This window comes from Amblyomma americanum, chromosome 2, assembly GCF_052857255.1.
Source record: "Amblyomma americanum isolate KBUSLIRL-KWMA chromosome 2, ASM5285725v1, whole genome shotgun sequence".
In the NCBI taxonomy this organism is placed as follows: Eukaryota; Metazoa; Arthropoda; class Arachnida; order Ixodida; family Ixodidae; genus Amblyomma; species Amblyomma americanum.
In genome coordinates this window covers 27185534-27206187 of record NC_135498.1, presented here as the reverse complement: position 1 = coordinate 27206187, position 20654 = coordinate 27185534, and the positions used below count along the sequence as shown (strand labels likewise).

Below are 20654 nucleotides of genomic sequence, written 5' to 3'. Positions count from 1 at the left end.
GTTGACGGCAAAAATGAGCTCGCATATTCTAGTGTGCTGAGTGCAATTCAAGCATTGCGGCGGTAAGGACTGCATGCAAGGAAAGATTGCAAACAATCCAGTGGCTTGCACTTCATTAGCCAAGGGTGCAACTAAATAGCTGGTTGACTGGGCTGCTTTTGCCATGTGCTGGCCATTATGAATAGCAGACTCTTTTATCGCCAAGCCGGAGGCACTGCTGTTGCGCCCTCTAGGTAACAAGTGTGTAGTTCGCTGATCGCATTTCTTTAGCAATATTCCTGGTGCACAAGGACACCGCGTTTCTCAACTATGGCATGAGAGCCTTGAGAAAGCACTGGTTGTTGTGCCCTTATCCGTATAACCAATTCTGTCTGGCAGTTGCGCGAACGTTGGTTCTAGGTGCTTTTTCATACTGACTCTCGGTAAGAATATAATGCAAAAGTTGACGCAGGAGGCCGCCGAATTGGATGCATTCATGCTATCCCTTGGGTGTTCGGTGCTGTTGCAACACACATGATGCTGAAAATAGGCGCAGCCTTGCTGAATGCAGATGCACATGTGGACATTGGGGAAACGAAAGATGCGGCAAATGGTAATAGAGACCCATATTTCGTAGATGCCTGCTTGTGCCCTTACGAAGGGGTTGATATTTGGGGCTCCACTCATCATGCTTGCTTGTGAAGTCGTTTGTAGGCCGTGCCAGGTCTCGAAACTTGCTGGAGCCACCTCGCAAACATACAAGATCGCACTTCTAAATAACAGCTTTCTAACTAACTCTGTAGCACGAGCATGGTTTTGATCCTCTCAGCAAAACTCGAAAATGTGGAGATATGCGTAAAATTTGATTTACACAGTTTTTTTTTTTGTATCGTGCTCACGCCGGTGTTTCGTGCGCCAACAACACCGTGATGATTCCGCATATCTTCTACGCCGGAATATCGCGAAGTGCTGGTGTACACAACATGTATCCATAGTGGATTGTCCCGTGAGTGTCACAGAACGGCTCATGGTTCCACTGGGATATGCCAAGCCGCCGTGAACACTTGGTGCGGCACATGAAACATCCGTTGCACATCGTCATTATAGACATTTAGCATAGCACGTACTGCTTTCGCGTATCGTGCGCTGGCAGTGCGCACGCGCTGATTGGTCCCGACGCGACAGGCATGCGCACAGCTGGCCGCCGTCAAAGCGGTCTGCGCATGCGCACTGCCAGCGCACAATACGTGAAAGCAGTACGCGCTATGCTAAATGTCTACTGCCGGCTGCAAGGTTCCGTTTTTCCTTAAAAGCGTGTTTGTGAATTGGCGGTCTGACTTCCTGCCATGCTAGGAACTATGCATTGCTGGACTTTGTCATATAGCATGACGCTAAGACGCGCGGCAATGCAATACGTGTGCTAGAATTTCTCTGAAGCGCCTTCCGCTGTGAGAGAAATTTCGCGTGGCGGCCGGCAGAGCGAAGCGTGCCGTATGTGTCGCACGATAACCCATGCTTCACGTGATTTTATAATGCTAGCATGTTAACGGTTTACGGCCAAAAAGAAATGTGTGACCTTTGTCATGCACATGCTTCGATACCTCGAGGTCCCAAGCCACTGGTCGAGAGCGAAGTGCCGGCGAGCAGCAATGTGTGCGCGCTGGGTCCGGTGGGGAAAGAGAGGAATGTGCAATAGTATGTATACGTGTCGGTGATACGCGCTATATATATATGCAGCGAATAATTACATACAATACTAATTATACATGTGTGCCTAAGAGCGATCTGTCTTGCCCGTGTTAACAGCGAATTTTAGCAGACAGCGAACGCAGTTTATCCACAGCGCCAGTGTTTCGCGAGGTATTAAGGCGGAATTAAACACCTCGTAATTTTAAATGTCTCTCGTTTTTTTATGCCTTTGTTTTGAATGCACGTGTCGGACCCGAAACATGGTTTTCTGAATATAAAACCTTCACTTGCAGTCCGCAAGGTCAGATAGCGGCTAGCGCGGCGTCCGCCATGTTTGTGGTCACTTCTGCGGACGCTGCAGCGGCTGACCGATGTTGCGGGCGCCCCCAATTGACGCCGTTCGCGGTTTGCTAAAACTCTCTGTATTGTTGGTTTTTGTGGACGTTTGCTGAGGCAAATGGCGCTTTGATGAGCCTCTGAGCGATGGGGTTTTCGCACCGTGACTCCCTTTAGTACGCTTGAGAATAAAAATTTAAAAAAATTGCGGGAACCGCTACTTTTGGTGAAGAAGGTGAAAACATGGATCACCGCAGGAATAACCATACTGACTTAATTACATCTTCCTTGTCTTCTCGCATTGTCTTGCAGCTGCAGTTTCAGCAGCATCGCACATTATACTCGATGGGAACTTATATTTTTCTTTTCCTAGGGTATCTAATCGCGTATGGGGATACGAAGATCCTGGTGCGGGATAATTATCCAATTCAACGCAGTCGGAACGTTTTAATTTCTGTGTCGTTTGGCATTGCTTCATGAGAGATAAAGCACTAAAAGTTTGATTGAAACAAAAATAACCAAGGGCTGTTACTTGCAGAAAAAAAAAAGAAAAATCGATCCGTGCATCTTATCCTATGAAACCAATAACACTGCGCGAGGGAGGCGTCACAAGACATTGCTTCCGTCAATTTTTTTTCCCTCCTTCGTGTAGTTCTGTTTTGCAGGAAACCCGCAAATCGTATCAGCCTTATAGAGACGGCACTTTTTTCTGTAATTGAGCTCTTGCTGAAAGCTGATACGCCAATTACTGTATTCAGAAAAACTAGCCTTCCCGTGTCATTTTGACCGTTTCTCTCCATGTTTAGAAGAGGCAAAGAGTAAAACAAATCGTAGCACTCGCTTGCTTCATAGGACTGCATGATAGCGTACGAACACCCTGGGCGGGACTGTGGGGCGGGGCACGTAAATTCCTGCGCACGCGCACTCTCGGTCCCGTTATTTCGCTGAAATGTAGCGAAGTCCGATACGAAATCTCTTTAATAGCGAGTTCTAGCGAACCGAAAAACATCTTGACATAGCGCTTACTTCTGGCGCCATTGAAATGCATCGATCGTGCATACACGAGCTATAGTTGTCGGTTGGCGAACAGGCTACACTGACAAGTCCGCATGTCAGCTAAGTTTGTTAGTGTCGCTGCTGAACCGTGGAAAGTCCTTTAGGTTACAGTTAAGGCGGCCTTGTTGAGCGGAAGAGAATTTACCGATTTCTCCAGCTCAACGTGAAGTAAAATTCTCGCTTTTTATTATCTGCTTCTAGCGTGCTGCTTCCCTGCTTTATGCGTGGACAGTGGAAAACATTAAACGGCAGTTTGGTTATTACTATACTTGCAGATGTCACTTGTATTCTTAGATCCAAACTAAGTAATTAAGTTAGTTTGTGGCAGGCTTCGAAAAGTCGTTAACCTCGCACTATGCTGGCCGACGGCTACTTCACTTAACGGCTTGCTGTGGAAACCAATACCTCGCTTTGCATGATGACGGAAATTGATGTACAGCCAGTAAGAAGAGCATTTTGTAAACCTTGCTATCCCATATCGTGCTTGGTAAATGTGAACATTTAGGTGATATGCCAGATATCAAGGAAAAATGTGACGGGTCTATTTGAAAGCAGTTAGGCAAAATAAAAGTAACGCCTAGCACATATGCGCCTTTCATCTATTACTTGGCACGTTATACGTAACCAGCTATATACCTTAACTACGCGAGAATGAAAGAAAATATACATATATTTTTCTCGTCTAATGGCCTAGGACGACATTGAGCTGCGCTGTACTCGTAAGAGCAAGAGGGGCGGTTCGTTTATTATGTATTGGGGGCAAAGTAAACACAACGAGGTGTGAGGGGAACATAGGGACTGGCGTTAAAACAACGGGCCCATGCGCGTCACATGGTCTCTTAATGCAATTTGTACGTTTCTTGGCTCTAGTAAGTACGTAAGCAGCTTACTGTGGAATGGAGCACGTTACAACGATGAGGGACAAAAACATACAATATAGCCGTCTTTCTCGGCGTGTGTGATAACGTGTTTCACACTTTCACATCTCAACGAACGCGTGTCTTTCGGTTTCAGTTTCTGTTACACCAATGGCTCGCGGTGCAGTCAAGTTTTCCGGAACAGACGTGTTTACAGTAACTTGGATGAGCTTCAGTGGGCGAAAAGCCTCAAGAAACTGACGCTAAATACCGTTCTCAGACGGGGATCAACAAGCCGTTAAGATCCTTAGTTACCTAAATAGTATTCGTTCCGTAGTGTGCCGCTCCTGTGGCGCCCTCTAAACAATAAAAAAAAAATATGGCCGTAGCAAGCTACGTTCAGAGAAGAAAAATATTGATAGGTAAAAAAGAAAACTGCACCATCAGTGAAAGTCCTGACACGCGAGCCAGACGTTCCGCACGCTGCGAAAGCAGCCATCCACGTTACCACTCCGTGGAATGTGAATCTGGGACATCTAAGATGCCGGAATGCAGCCGACGCGAGGCTAGATGTCTGCATCTGTGCGAAGTGTTCAATCTGTAGTTCTTACAGAAAGCTGCGCTTATATTTCTCGTAGTTGAAAGCTGCTTCGGAAGTTTCTTGAAGATTGAGACAGTGAGGTTTCTGCGTATATTCCTTCCAGCGCTCCGTATCTATTAAAAGAAAGGATGAATCTCTTCCTGAATAATTCGGAGCATTGAAAAGTCAAGATTCCCACTTTACTATTGGTTTCTCCAGCATAGCTTAGCAGCATACATAGCGGCCGTGCCGATACTCCATGCACAGTTCCCACGTACTACAACGAAATCAACCTTGTAAATTATGACAGCTAGGCCTCCCCGATGAATCTATAACCATGAAGTTATGTGGTCATGTCCTCATATACCGTGATAAGAGCAGCAATTCCCTGCGTTTTCCTTGTTTCTGCAGGCCATTTTCTTCTTTTGTTCATTCAGTCTGAAGGTGATTTTCAAGAAATCATCACTACTTACTACAGCCACAGCGAATATACGAGAATACGAACCTAGCTTAGCGTTAACGACACTTGTTTTTTCGGTACCGAATTTATCATCGTGAGAACGCGGCGAAAAGGAGCGCAAGGAACAAGCTCACTCACAGCTTTTTTTTTTTGTTTGGCTTTCGTATATTTACGAAGGATGTACATGGTGCAAGATTTTGTAAAACGGCCCGATTTTCGGGCAACACCTAGTAGGCTTGGTGAGATAGTGAACTTCTAGCGTTTCCGACGTTATTGTAGAAATCCGCTGCCCTGGAGCCGTGAGCATGTGTGTTTGTGTCCTAATTTTCTTGTTGTCACGCGAGCGAAGAGAGAAGAAAGAAAGGAGAGATGCAGACATTACAACCATGTCTTTCAGCTTCACTCTTAAGCGCATATATAGTAAGCAAAGACATTGTTAACGCCCTATACAAGTTCCTAACGGAGTCATGTTCCCCACAGCTTATTGGGCGTCTAAGAACGTTATACAGTTTGGTCTGAAGTCTTCTACGAGTGTCTCCTCTGGAATTTTGGCGGTCTCTCGTTTCTTGCGCCGTGCGAGCTTAAGACATACTTTACTGCATTATCTAAGGTAGGGCTGGCGGGCAAAAGCAGGTAACGCGTTGTGTCAGCCTTGCATACAGTGGTCCTTACAAGTTCTCGGGCCACCTCGAACACAGGCGAAGTGGTCCGAAAGCTTTATGAGATTACTGCACTCGCAGTATATAAACAGCAGCAAAATACACTCGTGCCTCTCGAAGCTGCCAGTGACGAAGACACGAATTGAGTACATGGCAGAAGGTTACTAATTTCGTGCTACATTTTTATCACATAGCAACTATCGGCAGCTGCAAGTTTGTTTCTTTTTTTTTTTTACGGCGCAATATGCAACATTTTCGGGCTGACATTGTAATTATACGACGTTATGAGGCGCAAATGTTTCTTGGCAAGCCCCCCACCCTCGGTTCGGCTTCGGCGAGTTTGATCGATATGTGTGTTTCATTGTTGCTAGCACGGTTTGTGTTCACCCACCAGTAATCCCATATAACCGCCAAAGTGCACCTGTCAGATTGCAAACGAAGACCAAAAGATTGGCACAGGGCAAAATATATTGTTCATCTCGAGTGCGCTACACATCCCAAGCGCAAAAGCATTACCCCCCCCACCCCGTCTACGTGTGGTCTTACCAGGACAAATAGCTGGACGATTAACACCAAGTGGTCAGTACCGAATGAGCTGTCCGAGTCCTGACATGTACACGGACACCAACTATAATTACGCTCCTAGTTGATGTTGAATGCCTTGCTCCGAAAAGCAATAGTATCTCTGCTATCAGCTTTCGCCCTCACCGTGCAATTATCCTCTCAGGAAAAGCAAGCATTAAATGAAAGGTGAGATGAATATCGTTCCAGCTCGGCTATATCGGGCTGATGGACGATAAAATAAAAGAAATTAAAACAGCAATCTCTCAAAATTGGAATTGGGTTCCCGTAATTCTATAATTCTGAAAAGAATAGAGCAGAAGCAGCAGACAAAGCTCTCGCGCCGGGCTATACATCGGCAGACTTTTACAGATTGTGAGGACGACAACGCGATATTTTCCCAGCATTTCTTCTCTCAGTTACACAACTGGTCGCTTGCATTGACGTCATCGTTCAGGACACGTTGAAAACAGCTACGCGCAGGGAAAGGTCGGGAGCTGATCTGATCCTTTTATTGGTGCGCTCGGATGGGGTTTATCGAGTTTTTTTTTAATTTTTTTTGCTGAACTGTAAATGCTCGAGTTCATCTCAGCTGGCTCCAGTGAATGTTATATTTCGGGGTTTCCTGGCAATGGTAGTTTTCTTTTTTGGCTGCGTTCAATCATTAGCATCTACGCTGTAGTCGGATACAACTCAAGAACGAAGCGTCTTTTCCCCGTCAAAGGAGCTCCTTCCAGCCAATGGCGCCGGCCGGTTCTCATGAACCAGCTAGGGCGTGAAAATGGAGGAGGGAGACTATCCCCGAACACGGAGGGAGGGACTATCTCGTTTCATCTGCCACTTCGTGCATTGTTACGCCACCAGGCTCATGAGAATCGGCCGACGCCATTGGCTGGAAGCGGGTCATTTGACGGGGAAAAGCCGCTTTGCTCTTGAGTTGTATCCGACTCTAGCACACTGCAGTCTCGGAGTGTAGACAACTGACTTCCATAGTCGGCCCGACCTAGCTTGCCTATCACATCGCAAACAAAACCTTTAAAAGTTAAGTAACGTGAGGTGCACCCACGCATGATACAGCGTGGCGGTCGGACCGTGGTATCACGCACAATTCACTTCTTCATATGGACGTGATAAGCGTGGAAGAGACAAAAAGTATGGTGGGGCAGCCAGAAAAAGAATGTAAATCAATATGCCCCTGCCTGTGATCAGCGTGGGAGAGACGATGGACGAGGATGAAAAACACAGAGCTTGTTCTTGTTTTTGCTCGTCGTCTGTCCGCGTTGTTCACGTCACGGTTATAGGCGTCGCCGACCAAGCTCAAGCATCTACCCAAGTGAATCGCCGTTTCCCACGCATCTTAGGGAGTATTAGGATGTCGTCGGCGCGGGAACTAACAAACAAAGATATTTACAAACCGCTGTATGCACAATGTGGGGTACGCAGTGTGGTTGAGGAGGACGACAAGACGAGAGGAAGGGGCGCGCGTTTCTGTGTGTCCGTGCGTACTAACAGCGTCAGGTGAAATTCAAACATTTAGACGGAAACAAGAATAGCTGCTGGAGGGGAAGTACAGGCGAGTTCTATTAACACTCTCAGAGAACTGTCTTCGCGCTTTAGGAATGAAAACCAACAGCTGAAGAACACAGAGGCAGATGCCCTCACTGTAGACACGAATTACCCTAAAGGTAGTTCAAAGGGAGTAAACAATCCTCTAGCGCCCTCCTTATAATAGGTGCAGGGTATTTTACCCTAGCCCTAGGGTGGATTCCCACCACTAAAAGTGCGCAATACTAACGGTTGGCAACGGAAGCAGGCTCCCTATTCGAAACGTGCGAAATTCTTGCACTTGCCAAGATTTCAACTGAGGTTTAGATCCTGTCTAACTGTTAACCCCAAAACTTCCGGTGCTGCGATGAAAAGTCTCCTTCCATTGCTAACTCCATCAAGTCACAACGTTCTGAGTGGGAATATGCCTTCGTTGCCACCGGTTACCATTCCGTATATTTAGCATCAAAATCTATCCCGGGGCTTGGGCCGCACATTTTGCCCTATTAGAAACTGCGCTAGATGACTCTTTATTTCGTTTACACTACCTTATAGAATAATTCATGTTCAAAATGCTCAAGGAAGACCCTCCTGCCAATGGCGTCGACGTCGTAGTCAGCCGCTGTGCACCTGCCATGGGCGCGCTATCAACTGCATGCTAGCAGGTGCACGCTAGCAGGTGCAAGGCAGTTGACCGCGACGTCATGACTATTGGTCATTGACATTGGCTGGAGGGACTCCTGCGAGGTTAGTTTCCGCGTTGCTCTCGAGTTTTATCCGACTATGGCGTTCGGCTTCCTTCAACTAATATCTTCTCGTTTTTGCTCGTCGCGTTTCATTTGACGCTGACAGTGCGTGTGTGTCCTTGTGAAGGAGGCAGCGCGCTCATAAGATGTGGCACTTCTGGCCCGGAACCGTCGCCGCTTTCGACGACTTGCGGCTTCGCGGCGTCGATGGCGCTGCGGGTCCGCCGCCCGCGCCGCCTGCCGTCGAAGCGGCGCTCGACTTGCGCCGCAAGCTGGGCAGGTTCCCCAAGAAGCTGAGCCGGTGCGAGAGCTTGCGCGAGGGCGGCTTGTTCTGCTGGGGCTGCAGCAGCGGCGGGTCGGGCGGCCGGTCTGCGGCCGGCGCCGGCTGCCGCTCCATTGTGAACGCCTGCTGGAGAAGCTCGACGAAGAGCTCGCTCACGTTGACGTTGTACTTGGCGCTGGTCTCGAGGTACTGGCAGTTGTGCATGCTCTCCTGGGCCAGCTTCATGGCCATGTCCTGGGACACCTGGCGCTTGGCGATCAGGTCCGACTTGTTCCCCACCAGCACGATCGGCACGCGTTCACCTGAGACCAGAAGGAGAGGGAGGGGCGTTGAGATACCAGAATGTTTGCACATGCATTAGCGTGCCGCATGCTTATAAACGCCGAAGTGCAATGCTCCGACGTGTACCTTGTGCTTGGCCTCAGCTGCCTGTGTGCCATTAAACCCAACAAACAAACAAGCCAGCAAGAAAACAAGCAAGCAAGCAAACAAACAAACAAACAAACAAACAAAACGAACGAACAAACAATGCTCCGACGAGTTGAGAATAAAGCGTGTGAACGCCACCAGCGATGCCGGTCCCGCCTCCTGAATAGTAACAAGCCGGTGCCCATAGAGCTCGCTGTGCATGCGTGTGGCCTAGTCTAAGTCTGCATGCGGAGGGGACTGGAATCGCCGGCTGCCGCGGTGGCTCAGTGGTTAGGGCGCTCGGCTACTGATCCGGAGTTCCCGGGTTCGAACCCGACCGCGGCGGCTGCGTTTTTATGGAGGAAAAACGCTAAGGCGCCCGTGTGCTGTGCGATGTCAGTGCACGTTAAAGATCCCCAGGTGGTCGAAATTATTCCGGAGACCTCCACTACGGCACCTCCTTCTTCCTTTCTTCTTTCATTCCCTCCTTTATCCCTTCCCTTACGGCGTGGTTCAGGTGTCCGCCGATATATGAGACAGATACTGCGCCATTTCCTTTCCCCCAAAACCAATTATTATTATTATTATTATTATTATTATTATTATTATTATTATTATTATTATTATTATTATTATTATTATTATTATTATTATTGGTTTTGGGGGAAAGGAAATGGCGCAGTATCTGTCTCATATATCGTTGGACACCTGAACCGCGCCGTAAGGGAAGGGATAAGGGAGGGAGTGAAAGAAGAAAGGAAGAATGAGGTGCCGTAGTGGAGGGCTCCGGAATAATTTCGACCACCTGGGGATCTTTAACGTGCACTGACATCGCGCAGCACACGGGCGCCTTAGCGTTTTGCCTCCATATAAACGCAGCCGCCGCGGTCGGGTTCGAACCCGGGAACTCCGCATCAGTAGTCGAGCGCCCTACCCACTGAGCCACCACGGCGGGTACTATAGCATGGCGAATTCATTTCTGCGAGGTGTCTAGGTGTACTATAAGCAACAAATGAAACGCGAACAAGACAACTTAAAAGGGAACAGGAAACGAGGATATTCTAGATGAGGGAGACTGAATACTATATATAGAGCGCATGATTTTCACTTCACTGGCGCGAAGACCTCTTCGTGGAAGTGCTAATGCAACTCGCCTGTAATTCTTATTTGACTTCTAGTATTTCTGTATTCTTGTGTTTGCGTTACAAGTGCCCTGTTCGCGTTTAATTTGTTGTTGATATTACATGACGACGACTGCACGAAAGTAGTCACAAAACGCGTGCGAGCACGAGCAATCTGTTTGTGCACACCAATCAATGTTGACCTGTCCTTTTCGACGATAGTTGTCACGCCTAGTAAGTAGTGCAAACTAAGGTTTTCTCATTTGACCGCAGCAGACAAGAAAGATAAAAGTCGAAGTGATAATACTTTTCCTTTAGAAGCATGGACAATTTAATACAGTTTGAAGTTTAATGCAGAAGTAAAAATGAATTTGCCCCATGAATGCTATCTTAGTGTTCCTCTTCATATTGCCTGTACCTGCAAATAACACTACTATGTAAGCCTGTATGCTTTGCGCAGATATGGGGGCCCTTATATCCCATTTATGTTTTATCCTGTATGCACCTTGCAGTGCATTACCAGCAAGCAAAGCCATGTCGTCTGTCCTTTAGGGAACCCAAGAAAACGGCAGATGAAGTGGCATTAATTCCTTTTTTTTTTCGAGCTCAGGTTCTCGCGATATTGATTCATTCTGAGATATTGAAATAATTTGTGGACACTAAACTTAGCGAGCTCATTAGAGCGCAATACAAGAAATCATCGTTGAATTCTTTATTAAAGTGTCAGCGAAGCGCTTCTTTACATAACCAGTGAATCTGGCCCTTTTCTATGATTTGACGGGTTAATTTCAAAAAGCCACCATCTACCACAAAACTGTAGATTTTATGAGGTTAAAAAAAATAACTTCATTCAGTCATTCGTTCAATTCTCGCATACGTCTCTTAGCGGATGCGTTCAGCTTGGATATCCAAATTCGATCTGGGTGACAGCGCAAATTTTCGCGAAACACGCCGAAAGTATAAAAAAATTTAAAAATAATTCTCGAGAAAATTCAGTCCTTTCATAGCGAGAGGAATGGCGGTTTTGGAATGCAGAGTCTCTTGAAATGACGGCACGTAGCGTTTCGCGTACAACGCAGAACCCTTCTTTTCCTTTTCAAGGCTGTCGATTGCTTGACGCGCAAGCGGTGAAAATATGCGAATGTTGAAATAATCGACTACCTTCACGAATCCCATCACGACATAAAATAGAACGGAGAAGGCGTAAAATGTGTCGTAAGCAAAGGATCTAAAGTGTTTTCTTCGGGTATGCCTTTTTTTTCGTGTCTGCCCCGAATTGTAAATGCTTCGGTGGCAGAACATCTACACGCAGTCACAAAGAACGGAGGCGAGCTCCGGCGCATGGAGTCAGATGACGTGAGCTGCCTGGGTGAGTTTTGCGTGGGCAGAGCAGAGGTGCGTAGAAAGGGATATATATATATATATATATATATATATATATATATATATATATATATATATATATATATATATATATATATATATATATATATATATATATATATATATATATATATATATATATATATATATATATATATATATATATATATATATATATATATATATATATATTCCCGTAAAGCGAAAAGGAGTGCTCAGAATCGGCTGCCGAGCACGCCGCGAGCGAAATACCGCGACTGGATGCATAATAATAAGCGCGCCGTGATCTGTACAGTGTTGGCAGCGGTCCGCGGGATTCGTCCTTTGCGCTGGGCCCGCCGGAGGCCTCATGGTAGACAGATCACGTACGCTATATACTACCATACACGTTGAGAACCTGCAGGCTTGCTCCGGCAGCACCGGATTACCCGAGGTTCCTTTTTTTTTTTTCTCTGCCTACATACGTACACGGATCGTGCTGAACTTCCATACACGCTGCGTCCATTTCATCGACTCTGGGGTCTCCATTGTCCACGTGATCGTTCAGGCACGTGCCAGTGTAGGTCTTTCCGCTTACTACGCTTTACTATTGTGATGAGGCTATAACCTTAGGCGGCGAGGCTATAGCGTCTAAGCCTGCACGTCAGGACTCTACCCCCCAGCCTGGTGAATGCACTTCGACTCTGGTGCGAGGAAGCTTCGACGTTCCGTGGATGGAAAGCTCTTAATTTTTTTTTTGAAAGACGCAGCTTTTGTACGCATCTTGTAATATTCTTTGTGTGTATGTACGTGCGCGAGATTTTTGTTTGCATGTGATTTGCTTCATCTTAACTTAACTGGAATAGTCCGCCAGGTAAATGACCGGGCTATCATCTTATTAAAGAGTACCTCTTCCACTTGCACGGCTACGACCTCACTCTGAGTACATTACACTGAGCGCTGTACTATGTAGCTTTATGATGTGTACACAGATGGCATCAGGTAATCATGAACAGCGAAGTCCATAAATGTGTTAACAACTGAGAACGGTTTGTAATGGCTGCCATCTTGACTGGCGCATTGTTGGCTGTTCCGTGATTGGGTGGCGTATCGAGCAGCTTGTGCGTGGTAACGGCAGCTGTGTGAGTTTGGCCGCCTTTATGGACTTCTGCCGGTCGTATATCACTCCAGCGCAAGCATGCATTTCGGCTCGATATTTGCTGACAATGTATACGTGTACACAGGCTTGCAACATGGCTCCTGAAAATCTCGCGTCTGACGAAAGGGTCTCGCGTGTTTAATTGGCTCAATTTCAGTGAAAGCTTACAATCTCTGGATAAAGATGCGTGTACCTTTTTCGAAAAATCCTCTTAACGCTGCGTAAATTTCTTAGTGTCGTTTTCTGCTTTTCCTAACGTAAATTATTGTCTTGCGGTTCCGAGTTTAATTAAATGATTCTGAGCTAAATAAATTTTCGTTGAAAATAAGGCATGGAAGAAAGAGCCGAAAGAGGAACCTGACGTTCAGGAAATTTTCATTTTTTTTTCATACAATTTGAGGGGCGAAATTTGGCGAAAAGGGAATCGTCATCACTTTTGAGGAAATTTTCCCTGTCGTGTTCTAAAACGCTGCACGAAAACTTGGAGAGAAATATTGTTGTTTCTTTCTGCGCTTAATAAGGTGATTTCTAGTTTACGGCATGCAACATCACTGGGCCGAAACGTCAGTGTTTATAACCCTGTTTGCGCATTTGGCGAACGGGGATTCCTTTTCGTACATGAATCCCCGTATACGGCATTTAACAGATGGCTTCGGCGTGCGGAAGGAGTGAGTCATTGTGCTTGCTCATTTTGTACTAACGTCATTCTCAGCATCCCTATAAAGGTGCAATCTAATTCTATTTTACGAATTATGCCCGATACCTGCTGCCTGTAGAAAGGCAGTTAGACTATGAAGTTAAACGCTGCGTCTTTACAGGTTCGTGTGTGTGAACTCGACGTGGGTACAGAGTTAGAACCAGGTCTTGCACAATCCGACGCAAACGCATGTACAACAACTCGTTTCTGACGTGCGAAGATCGCATCGCCTCCCAAAAGATTGGGGAAACTGGACCGGCCTAATTATTTACCTTCCGTTTTCGAGTTGCGCAGGCCTTATTGCGCTGTTCATCGAAACGTTTTCTCTTTCAGGGAAATAATACCGAAACTTGTCTTTCCCAACTTGTCAGATGACCCGAGTCTCCGTTACTGCCTGCTTTATGTCTTTCCCCCCTGTATTCCCACAAGGTTTCATAAGAGGTGTTGCGAGGTGTGGTAGCTATGCGATTCTCCAATCGCACGTTGTCTAATTTTGTCGCTGCGGTCGTTTCTGCTTACGAAAGCGCTAGACGTCGCCAGAGACGTAAGCTACAAAATAAACAAGCAAAAGAATGGAAATTGGCTGCGATCTGGCTATAGGAGCGAAATCTTTATTTACGCCCGAAACAGTATACCTTGGCAACCCAATCTCCCGAACAGTATAGGAGCTCGTATTCGGCTCCGTGCAACCTGACACCCAGGTGAGCGGCGAAGTCGTCCTTGCGAAAAACCACTCGTCGCTTATTATCTCGATAGGGGGAAAACGACGTTAGCAGTGCCGGGCATAGCGAGTTCCAAGCACGACACACGTTATGTAAGAGAAGGACGCGCCCCGGTAGGTCGCCGCTTTGTATCCGGCCGTGATATTACACCCTGAATTCAGCTGACTGGGTCAAAAAAAAAAAAAAACAGTCAGATAGAACATGAATGTACTTGGCAAACTACTGTGTAGGTGCTGGGCAAATGGCCAGGTAGTCAACTTCGTGTTAGACGAAAGAAAATGTTTCATCCAAACAACTTGCGAAAGAGAGGAATTTGTCACTATATGCCCCATAAAAGGGGACATCGCTGGCTGCACCTCGCCACTAGCAGTCCGCCCTATCCTCAACTCTTTTCGTATAACCTAGTTTTCCGTCTTTATGCTACCTAAATACTTTCGACGCCGACCAATACTACTAATAATTGTTTTTTTTTTGGGGTGGGGGGAAAGGAAATGGCGCAGTATCTGTCTCATATATCGTTGGACACCTGAACCGCGCCGTAACGGTAGGGATAAAGGAGGGAGTGAAAGAAAGGTGTCGTAGTGGAGGGCTCCGGAATAATTTCGACCACCTGGGGATCTTCAACGTGCACTGACATCGCACAGCACACGGGCACCTTGGTGTTTTTTCCTCCATAGAAACGCAGCCGCCGCGGTCGGGTTCGAACCCGGGAACTCCGGATCAGTAGTCGAGCGCCCTAACCACTGAGCCACCGCGGCGGGATAAAATGACAATTCTGGGCGCATCCTAGAGAGCGCGCACTTTCTGGTCCGCATAGATAACATTACCAATGGAGGGTTCCAGCATAGCGGAGACTTTCTAGCGGAGACTTAAACCGCATCAAACAAGTGCCCCTTCTGGTAGTGCCACTCTGCAAGGAAATGCCAGTGCCACTCCGCACGGTGGTACCGCTTTGCATTGTAGTGCTATACTCATCATGACAGTGGCAGTAGTGCCGCATGTGGAGTGGCTACGTGAAGAGTGACTCTGTCTCTCTCGCACCTGCCATTGCGCATGCGCAGCAGGCACCCAGCTACACCGGCATACGTCTGCATAAGTACCCGCTAAGATAAATCTGTCTGTTGACCATTTGATACGCGCAGGTGTCCTTAGCTGCAACGCACTATAACGGCGGCATATTATTTCCCAGAGAAAATTCATTCTACGGGCGTCGCTATTAAATGAGGGGCTCGTTTGTCTGAGCGTACCGAAGCCGTTTGATTAGAAACAAAAAGAAAACGGAGAAGGCTTTTCGAGTTTGTAGACGCGTGTGTGGCTAACATTATACACCAGGAAGCGCCGTCGGCCGCCACAATACGCTCACTCACGCGAGTGCTAGCTGCAGCTAGGCTGGCTCTTCTTCGGCCGCCTGTTGCGTCGCCGGCTTGGGAGGGGGCGGCTTTCGAAAATAGCACCATCCGGCAGCAGAGCTAGCTAGCGGGCGCCATCGTCGACCTCCCTCTTTGTGACCTTTCCTCCTCTCCCACTGCCATCCAGCTCGAACCTGGCAGTTGTTGCACTACGGTCTAGCCGACCAGCGACGAGAAGCGGCGCAGGGATATACCACGCTTGCGAAGGACAACGAGGAATAGAGGCAAGGTGGCACGGGCCGTCCGTTGCGTCTCGACTGAAATGGGAGGGAAGGGAAGGAGAGGCTGGAGAAAGAGGGAAGCACGAAGCGGCCTCGGCGCGCGCGCTCAGCGCCACCTGTTGGCGCTCCGCGATGATCCCGCGGGATGCGGCCGCAGGCGCCCCATTAGAAACACTCAACCGCAGTTCGAGGAAAGGGCGGGATGAAGCGGCGCCAAAATAGGTTGGCGTGAAGATGAGGGTCTAGCCAGCACTAGGAAGCCGTCTCTTTCGATGAGGTAGGATGCGAATAGTTGGGAGAGAGGAAGAAAGGATACAAGGTAGAAGGTGGATCGGTGCGTTGGTTGTTGCGGAATGTCCCGAAAGGAGGATTTGAAGGCTGGGCACGAACGGATTACTCATGTAGGGAATAGAACAGAAAAAGAACAAACAGCGCTTGCTCGTGCCTTGGTAGGAAGTGACAGTTATAGAAACGCAGGGAATAAGCCAAAAAACAGCGAAAGGAAAATGAGACAAGGACGGAGCGAGAGAGAACAGTGTTCCGCGCTTCTTTGTGTTAGTCTTTCGTCTCGGGTCCCGAAATGTACGACGCCGATGTTTGCGATAATAATAATAATAATTGGTTTTTGGGGAAAAGAAATGGCGCAGTATCTGTCTCATATATCTTTGGACACCTGAACCGCGCCGTAAAGGAAGGGATATAGGAGGGAGAGAAAGAAGAAAGGAAGAATAGGTGCCGTAGTGGAGGGCTCCGGAATATTTTCGACCACCTGGGGATCTTTAACGATGTTTGCGAGCTGCAGAATTTGTATTCGAGGGACCTGTAATGGGGAAGAGGGGAAAAGGGTCATGAAGAAGCCGGCCGCCACAGAAAAAAACAGAAGCGCAAAAAGACGGAATGGAGGCGTGGCGCTGTAGGTAAAATAGGGTAGGGTGGAGTAAGAAGGGAAGCGACGGCTCCAAAATTAATCTATAAGACTAATCTGGCAGCAATGACTACACATGAACCGCTCCGGCAGGCCATGAGGCAGTGGCAACCCGTTATAAGGGTCACAGCAAGCACCAGCATCAGCGGCTGTACTGAGGTTAGGAAGTTGAAAACTTTTTGAGGGGTAACTATGGAAGAATGATGACGATGATGATGAAAACTCAACTATGGAAGAAGGCGTACTCAAGAAACGGGGAGGGAGAATAGAGGAGAGACCTGAGGCCAGATGCGGCGAGCGCGAGACGACGAATAAGGATGGAAGAGGGCAGCGGAGGGAGAGAGGACAAGAGAGGGAAGCGGCTGGGTGCGCACACGAAGGGAGGAAGAGGTGCATCGGTGGTAGAGGGATGGCAATGGGGCGCCTCAGACACCCAGCAGTCCGACTTCGATCGGCGCGGGCCCGGAGCTTGCGCGGGTGCGCGCACAAAATGTCGAAGGGTGGCCCGCCGTTGTGGCCTGCGGCAGCAGTGGATTGTCAAGGGAGGCGCGCGTGCCAGCGTGGGCGTCGGGAGCGCGCGCACAACCTCTCCCTCTCTGCCCCATTTCTTCTCTCCGATGACCGGCCGCGCTGCTGCCATCCGAAGCGCCCCCCGTCGACCGGGGCCATTCCGCGGCACTTTTCTATATCAGCTGTTAAAAGCATGTTGTACGCAGATTGCGTCGTTCCCACGAAATGACGCCATCATCACGTGACCATAATCAGTGACGTCATCAGCGAACTGCCTCGCGATCCAAATGGCCCCGGCGCTTTTTTTCGTCAGCTGTTAAAAGCATGTTGTGCGCAGATTGCGTCGTTCCCACGAAATGACGTCACCATCACGTGACCGTAATCAGCGAACTGCCTCGTGATCCAAATGGACCCGGTACTTTTTTTCAATATCAGCTGTTAAAAGCATGTTGTGCGCAGATTGCGTCGTTCCCACGAAATGACGTCACCATCACGTGACCGTAATCAGCGAACTCCCTCGTGATCCAAATGGACCCGGCACTTTTTTCAATATCAGCTGTTAAAAGCATGTTGTGCGCAGATTGCGTCGTTCCCACGAAATGACGTCACCATCACGTGACCGTAGTCAGCGAACTGCCTCGTGATCCAAATGGACCCGGTACTTTTTTTCTATATCAGCTGTTAAAAGCATGTTGTACGCAGATTGCGTCGTTCCCACGAAATGACGTCATCATCACGTGACCATAATCAGTGACGTCATCAGCGAACTGCCTCGCGATCCAAATGGCCCCGGCGCTTTTTTTTCAATGTCAGCAGTTAAAAACATGTGCGCAGATTGCGTCGTTCCCACGAAATGACGTCATCATCACGTGACCGTAATCAGTGACGTCATCAGCGAACTGCCTCGTGATCCATTCAGTGACTGTCAACCGTGACAGTGGCATGGAACTTTTTTTTCTGTATCGGCTGTTAAAGTCATGCTGTACGCAGATTGCACAGTTCGACCGAAATCACGTCATCACGTGACCGTAATCAGTGACGTCACCAGCGAACTGTCTTGTGACCCATTCGCTACTGTCAACCGACCGATGATATGTGGCCCGTTAAACCGTTCACACGTGACGATGACCCCCTTACGTATACATTAAGCCAATTTTATCCTCTTCTATTCGTACAGTCGGGGACAAAAGACTGTGGGCCAGATGTTCTTCAAACGAAGCCGATAACTCTATTATTAGCTGTCGGCTGGAGAACCCACTTGTGGAGATGAAAGAACAAAGTTTGACTTTCACCTTGAGAAGTCTGGTCGCCAGCCGCAGGCTAATAGCAGAGCTGTCGGCCTCGTTTGAGGAACACGCGGCCCACTGATTTTTGCCTCCGACTGTACTGCTCTACCGCTTCAAAGCTGATGCTGAACTGAGTTTTGCGTTACGTGAACGCCACACGAATTTTCCCAGTGATACACCAGGCCGAGAAGTCTAGGAGTACTTGTTTAGCGGTTGAGGTCGTGGCGTACGACACCTAACGCAGCTCCTGATCGAAGCACGAGGCGCGTGTTTGACATGATTAAGAGTGCCCCCGCGACCTTTTGAGATCGGGTTTCTGAGAGCAACGTATGTGACGAGCTTCTTTCGGGAAGCGCACTGAAACGTATGATCTCCGAACGGGGGCAGCTCCACGCGTGCCACTTTATCTCTGAGACACGAAGATGGATTCTTTGACGTCGTACAGACGCACATTCATGACGCCGTGGTATCCCGTCTGTCTGTGTGCGTTTCGTTGTGAAGTTTATTGAGGTGGCAGTACTCTGCAAAGGCTGCATTCAGTTGGATTGAAAAAAAAGATGACGGTTCGTGCGGTTAACGCAATTATGTCTGAAACCGGAAAATACTTCTCTTCGAAGATAAAGCTTTGAAGGTTGAATGTTGCTGGCGTTCTTTCATGGGCCCTTTTCAATAAGTCTCAGACTTTATCGCGTGGGGCTGAACGCGCTATTAATAAGTGTATATTGAGCTTCCTTGTGCACTCTGCTCAAGTGATTTTTTAGCAAACAAAACGCTCTATGTAATGTTTGTACTAGGCCGAACCCTTTATTTCTGAAGCCTTAGTAAATATTGCTTCCTAAACTTCGAACCTCAGCATCAGATTACACAGCTCATTTTGCTATGTGGCGGGTCGGCACTGACCTCGAGTTTAGATCAGTAAGACAGAATTTCTCGACAATAATATCGGATTCAACTGAATTCGTTTTATTCACTTGGCTTAGCTTTCGTCACCTTAGACTAACTTTGAGCTATTTTGGTAATGATTCCGACAAAAGGCTCCTCTTATTATAATACGGCTACTACTGCGTAGTGGAATGTTCGGCTCCGATCGCTGCCATACAAGTGGCGCTTCCTCGCAGGTTCTTGGTTATTTATATTGGAAATCATGCAATGGAGGTCAAATATTTTTTACAGGCGCAGTCTGCTTTCGGAGACTGAGTATCAAAATAATTCACAGTGACGCCTAATTACGTTATGTGCCGGGAATGCGGTATCAATAGAAGCATCCTCGAAGCTATCTAAAGGTGGAAACACGGACGCAATGAAGATAAACCGAAGCGTTTAGTTGTCACTTCCGGTCTGGTCACGTCACTTCCGGCCCTGGGAATTATGTGACCAACGACGCATTTTTTTTCCCTGCTTAGCTTTTAATGATGTCGCATTAATATTGACATATTCTGGTAGCCCTCACCACACGGTGACAATAAAGAGGCAAGAACTCGCAGTTTAGGTAGGAATTTATTATTAAATTGGCAAATAAAATGAAGTCTGAGCAAACGGTAGCGCCCAACAGTGTTCTCTCGTCATGGATAACATGGTAGACGCCTGGAGTGTAGCCAGGAGTAAATATACTGCATTTCATGACTATGCCCTAGCGTCATACAGACAGGTAATTTTGGTTCATATTAACTTAAGGTAGCCTACGTTTCGTTCCATCAATATATTAGTGTTTTTCTAATTAACCTTATTGCTCTCAATTGCAGTTTTAGCAATATCTATGCATCTTAGACTGCACCCACTGCAGGGCAAAGGCCTGTTTCATATCTCTCCAGTTGCCCTGCCCTGTAGCAGCTGCGTTTACCCCAACTCTGAAAACTTCTTAATCTCATCGGCCCGCCTAACTTTCTGCCGCTCCCTGTAACGCTTGCCATATCTTACCTTCTCCATTACGTTCAACGACCATTGGTTATCTTACCATCGCATTACGTGCCCTGCTCTAACTCATTTATTCTTCTTGACTTCGACTAGAATGTTATTACCTCAAGGGCCTCACAAATCAGCTATCACGTTAGGGGTGGGTTACATACAAATGCTCTTGAAAAAA

The 20654-nt window shown here is 47.6% G+C and overlaps 1 protein-coding gene across 1 annotated transcript in view; it reads right to left on the bottom strand.

Annotated features, from left to right (window-relative positions):
* Positions 1–7449: 7449 nt before the first annotated feature.
* Positions 7450–20654, bottom strand: part of LOC144118409 (ras-related protein Rap1-like) — an 81506-nt gene continuing 68301 nt past the window's right edge. The window contains exon 3 of the mRNA XM_077651352.1: positions 7450–9053. Within this exon, the coding sequence (XP_077507478.1) occupies positions 8608–9053 (446 nt within the window). The 3' untranslated portion in view covers positions 7450–8607. The remainder of the gene's footprint in view (positions 9054–20654) is intronic.